Source organism: Scomber scombrus, chromosome 22 (assembly GCF_963691925.1).
Source record: "Scomber scombrus chromosome 22, fScoSco1.1, whole genome shotgun sequence".
NCBI lineage: Eukaryota > Metazoa > Chordata > Actinopteri > Scombriformes > Scombridae > Scomber > Scomber scombrus.
In genome coordinates this window covers 21334288-21344795 of record NC_084991.1, presented here as the reverse complement: position 1 = coordinate 21344795, position 10508 = coordinate 21334288, and the positions used below count along the sequence as shown (strand labels likewise).

The window sequence follows — 10508 nt, the reverse complement described above, 5'->3', positions numbered from 1 at the left end:
CCCGTTGATATTCTAAAACTTCGGATAAAATTTCCGTTAAATTTGAGAAGAAGTCTAACGTTGTTTTTCAAGCACAGGCGAGGGGGACGTTATCCGTTACCGTGACAACCCGATTAACCTTCTACGTGTCGGAAAAGGGTAGTGATATTACAGCCTATGACGTTAACTATATAGCCAAATTTGCATGTCAGATGATTTTTTATCATTTGAGCTTCGAGTGTCATCTTGCGACCAAAGTCTCTCATCAAATATTCAAAATCACCGTTTATCAACGATTGGACGGACTGTTTTCTAAACGGTGCCACAGTGAAGAAGAAGAAGAAGAAAGAACGGCATCTCTGAGCACTGATGAACACCTGAGTGTACATATTCTTCATTTTTTTCCTCCAACTTCTAGATGTTTTGTATTTCAAAACCAGAGTCAGGAGCATCTGAGAGTTAGTTTTTTGAAGATATTAAAAGCTTGCTTTGATTTGAATTTCTGTCGTATAACGTGGTTAAATAAAGCTTTTTTTTTTTTGGATAAATGGATAACCGTGTGCCTGACAGTCTTCCTTAGTGATGACAGTGGACTTATTTTAGATTCATTTTTATCTGTTGAGCTTATAGATGGATAAATATACTCTGTATTCTGCTGCATGGGCCTTTTTCTGCACCAGCTCTCAGTCACTCTGTGTTGTAGTAAAGCGTCCCAACAGTGAATCTAATTTAGTTCGTATGTGACGATTTAACTAAAAAAAAACTATTGTTCTTTCCTGCGAGCAAAATAAAAAAGACGTCAAATCTTTCATTTCTGTGTCTCTCTGCTCATGATTGATGAAAACGGTAAATAAATACATGTGTGGTGATGATTTGCTTTACATGAAAAAGGGCTGTAAATGAGGTCAGTCGTGTGTTTGTGGCGTTTGTGTGTTTTGAGAGGGTGCGCCTGTTTGTCGAGGTCTAATTACAAGGCAGCAAACATAAGTATTTCCTCATTTCCTGCCCGGTCCCTCCTCTAAACACTGCATACGTAGAACATGGAGAACACGCACGCTGATGAAGAAGTAGAAGGTGGTGATGGCATGTACGCTCATAAGAGAAAAGATGGTGAAGGAGAACGCCAGTCATCCTCTCAACACACACACACACTCAGCATCGCACTCATCGACTCGCGCTCTCCAGGAATGAAAGTCTCTGTGTTGAAGGTCTTATGTAACCGTCTGCAGTCCAGACAGTTTGCCTCTGTGTTGCTGCCGCTGTCGACACACACACACAAGTAGTCCAATGTGAGAATTTGGGGCAGGTCAGAAAAACAAAACCTGCTAAAAAAAAATTAAAAAGTGCTTACGTGTTAGGTTGCACACTTCAGGAGGTCGAATCATGCACATTTCCAGCTCTATATTTACATTCTGGGGCTCTACTGGAATATCTTTGCATGACTTCCAGTTAAAAACTCCTTATTTATCTTATACTGGTCCTTTATGCAGCCCTTCAATTCAGCCGCTGTTTAAAAACAGGCCATTTTTAGCACCTGTCTCTTCAACCCTTAAAACAGGCAGGAGTGGAAAATGAGACGTTACTCATGCATATTTAAAAAAATATTTTGGATGTTATGAGTTGTATCTCCCAGGATACATTGCCCTATTAACCCTCCTGTTGTCCTCGAGTCAGGGGAAGAAGGAAGGAAGGAAAGGAGGAAGAAGGAAGGAAGGGAGGGAGGAAAGGAAAGAAGGAAGGGAGTAAGGAAGGACGGAGGAAAGAAGAAAGGAAGGTATGGGGGAGGAAAGAAGTAATGGAGGAAGGAAGGAAAGGAAGGAAGGAAAGAGGGAGGGAGGAAGGAAGGAAGGTAGGGGGAGGAAAGAAAGAGAAAAGGGGGGAGGGAGGAAAGAAGTAAGGGAGGAAGGAAAGGAAGGAAGGAAGGAAAGAGGGAGAAAGGAAGGTAGGTAGGTAGGGGGGAGGAAAGAAAGAGAAAAGGACGGGGGTCAATTTGACCCGGGAGGACGACACAAAGGTTAAGGTCTAAAAATGGTCATAATGGTAAACAACTGAAAATAAATGGTTTTACTGTCATAATGTACATGTACCTGTGAATTTTAACATATCTTCCAGTTTGAACCTCAATTTTGAGCATTACACATTGACCTATGTTGTATCCTCATTTTGTTCAATGAGACGTTATGGTCTCAATCTCTAAATTCAGGCCTTCTAATTAGCTCTCAGGTGGTCATTTTGTGAATTATTGCTCCGTTAATAAGATTTAAAGACTTATAGTAGCTTTAAAAGTCAAACTACTATCTCAGTATTTCACTTTTTAAGTTTAATATTACTTGATTATGATACTCTGCCGTCTTTACACTCAGTTTAGCTAAATCAGTCGCCTCCTCATCACCTCAAAACATCCTTTAAAAATCTCTCCGGTTGGGTGAAATATTGGACAGACGTTGCAAATCATTGAGCAGCACCTGTTCATCCTCTACATACCAGAGTTAATCAAAGAAAAACAATTAAAGAGAGAGAGATAGAGGTCACACTATTCAGTTTAATGATTGACAACAATTTGACATTAGATATATTAAGCAGAGTATATACAAAACATAACATGGACATTGTTTTTTTTTTAAAGAGTCAGAAAGTAGACCAGGCTGTTTTACTGTAGCAGCAACTCTCACATGGATGATTTTTCCCATTTTACCACACATATATGCACTTTGTTGTTGTTGTTGTTTTAAATCCTGGTTGTGTGCAGATGTGTACACTTTTGCAGCAACATTTCCTGATAAAGTAGAGTCATGAACTGTATGTATGCACCATTAGAAACTTCAAAAATAACTGTAGCTTAACTACAGGGAACCGGAGTCTGTAAACAAAATAATAATAATAAATGTTCACACAGGAGAGAACAGGAGCTCTCTGTGAAACAAAATGTACTTCAAAAGTGACTGTAGGTGAACTACAGGGGCCGGAGTCTGGATATAACACAGGTAAACTTACACACACACGCACACACACACACACACACACACACACACACACACACACATGCATACAAACACATACACATGCACGCCACTACAACAGTTAAATAACACACTTTAAATGTCCGAAACAGCAAAGTAATCAATACTTTGACAGGAATGAAAACCCAGGATGTATTTCTAAACGCTGCGGTTTTAGTGCTTTGTGTTTTGTACAATGCCATGTGCTCGCCCATCCCTAAAAGAGCAGGTTTAAAAGTATTCTCTCTGCATAGTAAAACAGTAAAAAAAAAAAAGTCCTATCCACAGACTCATTCCACAGTCTGCGGTCTGGTGTGGGAGGTTTTTGTCCGTGGAGTAAAAATATCCTCAGCTCAGTTTTCACGTCTTGCAGGAAAAAAACCTCAGGGGACGTTTTTCACTTTTCAGCTCCTGTACCATTGTTATTCCAGAACATCAGATTAAAATGTTTGTTTCCTGAACAGTAGATGACTCGTCTTATCTTTTTTTTTTTTTTTTTGGATCCTCTGTTGTTCACAAGATAATATAAAATATGACAGAAGATAAAAGCTTTGTACAATATAGTTTTGGTCATTTTAGAAGAAGTGCTTTCTACTTTGTTCTTGTTACAAAACGCCAACAGAAAAAAACACACAGTTACTCACTCACCGCTGACTAAAATGCCCAAAGTAAGTAAACAAACCAGTGAAAAGAGGTTCCCACCTAATGATAAAGACTTCACAGCCTGTGTATGAACATTAATTTCACTTTGCTGACAGCTGCTCGAATGAAAGTGACGCCGCAAACAAGTCATTATATAATATATAATATATAATATAACATCATTAACTGCTTATTTCTATTTTATCTTAATGTTATCTTTTTATAACTGGAATTTCTTGGCTATGTTAGATGAAAAAAAGGAGCTAATTTACAGTAAATTGTAATGTTAAATACATTTTCACCAGGGCCACATTAACCTGGTAGGAGGACCTGGGGCCAAAATTGAGTGGTGGGTCCCTAATGGCCCCTTCGGTGTCCACCCCTGCTGTTTATATTGATCCAAAAAACTACACATTGCCATATATTGATGTACATTACCCCAAAGCCCTAGAAACAATCCTATTCTGGACTACTAACCTACCCACAAATTAGCAGTGTGTCAGTTCATTTGTGGCAATTTGATTCAATTCATGGTATTAAACTTGACCAAACAAATGTGCCATAAAATTACCACAAACTAACTGCCATACAACAGATTTCGGGCTTTTTGGGCCAGTTGCTGGGTTTGATTGGGTTGCTAATTCAGCCTTAATAATTTTTACATAAAACCAAAATATAAAATCCCCTGTAAAAATCTATTCAAGATTTAATCAGGGCCCCCTTTCCAAAGAGCATCTTAAGACAAGCATTATCGTTGTCCTATTGTAGTTTTGACTCCACGGCTTAAAATAGTGCCCAACAAATGCACCGTTTCCTCCTCTTTGGGCTACAATTTCTCAAAACCACAGTGACCAGCTGGTTTAGGAAATAACTGAGCCTTTTTTTCTTTAAATTAAATTGTATACAGTACCAGTGAAAAGTTTGGGAACACAATGGGAAAGTGTGTCCAAACTTTTGCCTTGTGCATTTACAGTAGGCAGTACATCTTCAGTAGGAACCAATGGGCTTTAAAGAGCCACAGACTGGATAGGGAAGTCAGAAAGTATCAAGAGATATCAGTCTTTTCATGGGATCTGTTGACAATCTGTTGACATCTCCAGAAGTTTTTCAGAAATGGAGCCCAGTTTAAAAAACATCTGGCTATGTACAATCAAAGGTTATTTGATATCCACAGCATTTACAACATCAGTTTGTTCCAACATCTATTGTGCAGAGGTATCAAATGTCTTGGATCAGAGGCAACATAAAGCAGTTGTTGCAGTTTATCTGTCAAGACTTCTGTCATTGAAACAGTGTTGTGTGGGCAGCAGCTGCACCGTCATTCTCATTTTTAGTTTGTTTTTTTATGGCCAGGAAGTGAGAACTGGCTGAGCAGGTCTATCGCCACATTCATCGACATTCCTCTTTAAAAGTAAGTCTCTGTTCAACCACACCTCGCACATGAGAAACTTCTAGCATGCCACCTCAACCAGCAGGTATACTCAAGAGATTCAGGTTTGACAGATGACTGATGAGTACATTTCCAGATTTTTATCACGACTCTTTCAGCAGCCCCAGTTTCCTCAACGCCTCCCTGCGCGATTCATCCGTCGCCCCTCGTCCAGAGAACTGCACGGTGATGCCTTGGGGACGAAACATGTAGCTGGGCCTCCGCTTATGTTCAGGGGACAAGGCTCGTGACGCTGGTTTCTGGGCAGTAACAGCGCCGTGATCAGAGTGCCGAGAAGGTCTCGGGGCTGGAGTCGGTGCTGGAGCTTTGAAAGTCCTTGCCGGAGTGTGTGAAGCATAATTTAACCCAGTGGAAGAGTTGATGGTTAGGCTCTTTCCTCCGTAACTGTTACTCCGTAAGTCAGCAGACGGCGGCTCTGATTTGGCCGGCAAGGTTTGACTCTTGTCAATATGGGAGCTGAGGATGTCAGGAAGGTCGCTCCTGGTCACAGGTACAGGAGCAGCGTTCATGACTTTGGTCTTTCCTCCGTAAGGGTTGAACTCGCTGGGATTAGCTAGAGCAGGTGGAAGGATTTTGGGTTCATGGCTACTTGGATATGTTGCAGGTTCACTCCTGGAGGAAACAGAAGGGTTTACAACAATGGATTTCCCTCCGTAGCTGTTTAATTCTAGCAAGGTGACTTCAGGCGGCGGGGGGAAGGATGCTTCGTCTTCCAATGGAGGTGGATAAGAGTTGCTCGGTATGACTGCCGGAGGCAAGGGGCTTGGTTTAGGGTTTCTATCTTCATGGCTCCTGAGAGAATCGGTCCGCAGAATCTCTGGTTTTCTGTCAACATGAATCTGGCTCTGAGATGGTGTCATGACTCTTGCTTCTGGCATTTTGGTGCTTGTGTCTGTTGTTGGGGGACCACTGGCTTTCAGAGGTTTGGCACTGGTTTCTCCACCTTTAAGAGGTTCCAGTGAGTTGTTGTCAGTGATGCCGAGGAGCGAAGTACCCCCAGACATGGCTCGGTTCCTGTTCAGGCCCAGTTTGGACAAGGCCTCCATCCTGGATTTGTCTGGTGTGGGGTCCCTAAAGGAAACACTGCGAGTGGGAATATTTCGAGGCTTCTGCTCTACAGCCTGCTGAGGATCTTCCTGCAGCAGAGGGTGTGATGTTCCTGATAGGTTTGCCAACATCTGTGCTCGTCTCTCATGGATGTTCACATTAGCGAGTGGCTGGTTCTGGTGGTCTTTGCCGCCATGTATCACGCTGATGTTTGCTGGGAATCGGGTAGGCTTGGCAGAGGTAGGAGGACCGTGCTTACCATGAAGATCGGCACTGTAGCCCAGCGGCCTTTGGGAGTCCAGGCTGCTACGGCGGAGGTTCGAGGAGGGATTGAAGTTGGAGGGTCCACCTGCTTGGTTCTCAGCTATCTGCTGGGCAATCAGAACCGGGGTGGGGATACAACCTGGAGGGTGGTAGGAGGAGTGGCTGTCTGTTGACCCATAGCCGCTTGGAAGGGGAGGGTTGTACTCTGAAGGCAAGTTGTCTATCTGATCACGTCTTGGCTTTATCTCGAAGTGGCTGTCAGGGTTTTGCATCATAGTCTGAAAATCTGGAAGGCACAAGTTTCACAGTGAAAATCTAGAAAAGACCAAAAGCTTCAGTAACTTCCAATGCTTTAGCTACCATTGAGGACATCATGTTCTTGTCTTTAATAGTTTTCTTTAGGGAACTCTGTGTACTTAAGCAACCTGGGGGGAGTTAGATTATACAAAACCTACCTAGGTGAGTAGTTTACAGGCTTGATTCTAGTATGTTCGGACTCAATATACAGTATTTAATTAACTACTCTTGAATGAAGAATTCAGTATATTCTTCACCAATAATTTATTCTTGGCCAGTAATAAGAGGACTTTGAAACGGAATTCAGACGTTTATGTAGGGAAATAAAAATGAAATGGAAACAACAACCAGCTGAAATATTCTACCTGGACTGGTGGGGATGAAGATCTGCTCTTTGGTCTGCACCAGGTCCGGTTCTGGTTGGACCAAGTCGATAATGTCTTGGTCTTTGGCCTGGAAGGAGGACATGATGATCCCGGGTTTGGGACTCGATGTCGAGGGGATTTCTTCGACAGGCTGGCCGCTGCTTGCAGGGATCCTCACCTGCCCGGGCCTTCGCTCATCCTCCACCAGACTCTCCTCCAACGAGTCGATGGTCTTCTCAAAGAACTGAAGGCACTCCTGCTCCTCCTGGCTCAGAAACAGCAGCGGGTCTTCCTCCTATCAAGACCAAGAGACAGTAGGAAACAACTTGTTATGGTGTGTTCTTCTCCAATACACAATGCTTTATTCACCAAACATGCTTTAACTATCTTGCCTTCATCAGTGTGGTGTCTGTGGTTATTTTTGCCAACTCGGAAAAGCTCCATTGTTAGTTAACTTGGTTGCCATGACACTTTATGACACTCACACAATGCATTGGTGAGCTCAATGTTTCTAAAAATGTTTCTTGGCTGCAGCCCTTGTTAGTGTCAATGGTTGTTTACAAGTCACATATTAGAGACTTCCTTCCTTCCGTCTGTCCTTCCTCCCTCCATCCTTCTCGCCTTCTTTCCTTCCTCCATCCCCCTTAATTCCTTCCTTCTGTCCTTCCTTCCTCCCTCCCTCCTTCTGTCTTTCTTTTCCGCCATTACCTTCCTTCTTTCCTCTGTCCTTCTTTCCCTCCTTCCTCCCTTCCTCTATTCCTTTCTCCCTCCCTCTCTCCTTCCTTCTTTCCTCCCTTCCTTCCTTCCCTCCTTTCCTTCCTTCTTCCTCCCTTCCTTCCTCCCTCCTTTCCTTCCTTATTCCTCTCTTGCATCCTTCCTTCCTCCCTCCCTTTCTTCCTTTCCTTCCTTCTTCCTGCCTTCCTTCCTCCCTCCCTCCCTTCCTTCCTTCTTTCCTTCCTTCTTCCTCCCTTCCTTCCTTGACTCGAGGACAACAGGAGGGTTAAATGTGATTTCTTGTGGTTTTCGACTTTAATAGACCATGTAAAGGAGACCAGAAACAACCTCAAGACACCACACCGATGATTTAACAGAATTTATTATCCTGATTTTCTTCATATTGATGCAAAGAATCACCATCTCTGAATCACGGAGCTGACTTTCTCGTACAGTAGTCATGTATCGGCCCACAGAGTGAACACAGGCCTGTTTGTTCCAGAGTCCCAACCCTCCAAACTTCTTTCCCACCCTATATTTAGCTCAAACGCCCCTCTCTTCTGTTGGAAGACTGGACAGACCCTCCCTCCTCACCTCTCCCCATCTCTGCTTCACCTCTACGGCTACCTGTCCTTCTTCACACAGTGCTGCCTCTGACAAACGACACAATGGGGGTATCCAGTAACAGCGCCCAGCGACTCTATTGATTTTGCTGCTCTGCTCTGAGGTCTTTCTCAGCCTTGATAAAGATCGAGTCCACCCTATTTAAACCCAACCACATTGCTTTAGGGAATACGTAATCCCCTGTTACAATGTGTAATTGACCTAAAAATAAGCAGTTGTGGAAAATGGACTGAAGTCATTTATGTGGCTGAACCACAAAGAAAAACTACTACATTACACGCAGGGGCAGTGCATGTAAAACTTTATATGAGCAAATATCTGCAGTAAAATGTGTTAATGTTAAACAAACTGCTGTATTTTTATGTTGTAGCTTGTTTGAGAAATATAAACACAGTCAGCAATTTGGGGGAGTTTCATGCTCTACTGGTTGGGAACACAATCTTTGAGACCCTTAGGATGATTTTGAGTGTGTGAAGTTTTCATTCTGGACCTTAGTCTACCAACTCCTGAGGGAAATATCTAAATGCTCTACTATGTTCACCAGCTAGTCTACAGATAACTGTGTCTGTTTGCTGTTTGGTGCTGAGCAGTTAGTGTACAGTCAGTGGCTTTTTCTCTGGAAACGACGCTATGAGAGCACTGAGAGAGAAGTAAAGTTGCAGCCTGACAACTAAACAATGAGCTGAAACTCAACTATAAAGCTCCGTAAAGCTGCAGAGTTACTGATAAATCTCTGTAGGTTCATCACTACGAGACACAAACACATTACACACAGACAGCTCAGACATTATTATAATATAATATTGATTATAGCTGTTTTGTAATGCAATAGATTTGAGTAATTAATATACTGAACCAGCTATTCTGCGCTGGTTAAGGTACAATTATGAGGCCAGGGTCAGTTTAAAATACACATTTTTCACACAAATGCGCAAAAGTGCTTGAAAATGAAGTGTTTTGATCACAGACTGTGTTTTTTTACAGCAGTTACACAACCACCACACTGAAGGAAGCTGCTTATTTGAGCTATTTCAAGGTGATGACCTCCAGCTCGTGGTTGACATGGCAAACATGATTTGCTGCTGACAACAAGGTAACACTGAGAGCCTCTATTTTGCTTTTACACCTGTAGCAACACCCAACTGAAACCAATAGGAGATAAACACAGATGTGCAGGTTTCAGCTGTGAGTGAATGATGTCTATTGTCAGCACAGGACTTAGAAAACTGCAGCTGAACCGGTTGGTCTGTGTTGTGTGTTGATAATGAATGTCATCCAGCGCGGCATGCGAAGGGATTAAGTTGTTAAGCAGGTGTAATTTCTCGGCGTCCGTGATGATGACCGGGTGCATTGTGTAAACACAGCACAGGGACCTGAGTCGATGGGTGAAGTACAGTTTGAATAATCAGCTGTTCATCTGATACGCTGAGTCCGTTTACTGTGTTTAAGAGAACAATAGAACAAGACGACTCTATTCTCCAGCTGACAGGACTATTCTTCATCCTGTAATGGGGCAATTATGTCAACCTGTGTTTCCTCTATAGCTCCAGTTTTACCAACAGTCCTCCAGTGATTGCCCCTTATTTACTTATTTATTGTAGTGGTTAATTATCTAAAAGAAACTTCAAGGAATGCTTCAACATTAAGATGATTCAAGGAAGGAAGGGAGGAAGGAAGGATGGAAGGGAGGAAGAAGGAAGGAAAGGAGGAAGGGAGGAAGGAAGGAAGGACGGAGGAAAGAAGGAAAGAAGGAAAGAAGGACGGAGGAAAGAAGGATGGAAGGAAGGTAGGAGGGAGGGAGGAAAGAAGGAAGGAAGGAGAGAGGGAGGGACAAAGGAAAAGAGGAAGGGAGGAAGGAAGGAAAGAAGGACAGAGGAAAGAAGGAAGGGAGGAAGGTAGGGGGAAGGAAAGAAAGAGAGAAGGAGGGAGGGAGGGAGGAAGGAAAGGAAGGAGGGAAGGAAAGAAGGAGGGAGGGAGGGAGGAAATAAAGGAAGGAAGGACAGAAGGAAGGGAGGAAAGAGAGAGGAAGGAAAAAAGAGAAAAGGAGGGAGGGAGGAAGGACAGATGGAAGGAAGGAAAAACAGTCAAAACAGACGAGGTCAGTTTGACCCGGGAGGACGACACGAA

The 10508-nt window shown here is 43.0% G+C and overlaps 1 protein-coding gene across 1 annotated transcript in view; it reads right to left on the bottom strand.

The window, feature by feature from the left end:
* Positions 1 to 4866: 4866 nt before the first annotated feature.
* Positions 4867 to 10508, bottom strand: part of LOC134004707 (specifically androgen-regulated gene protein) — a 6698-nt gene continuing 1056 nt past the window's right edge. The window contains exons 2-4 of the mRNA XM_062444073.1: positions 7044 to 7335; positions 5834 to 6667; positions 4867 to 5773 (exon numbers count right to left, since the gene is read on the bottom strand). Of these exons, the coding sequence (XP_062300057.1) occupies positions 5154 to 5773; positions 5834 to 6667; positions 7044 to 7335 (1746 nt within the window). The 3' untranslated portion in view covers positions 4867 to 5153. The remainder of the gene's footprint in view (positions 5774 to 5833; positions 6668 to 7043; positions 7336 to 10508) is intronic.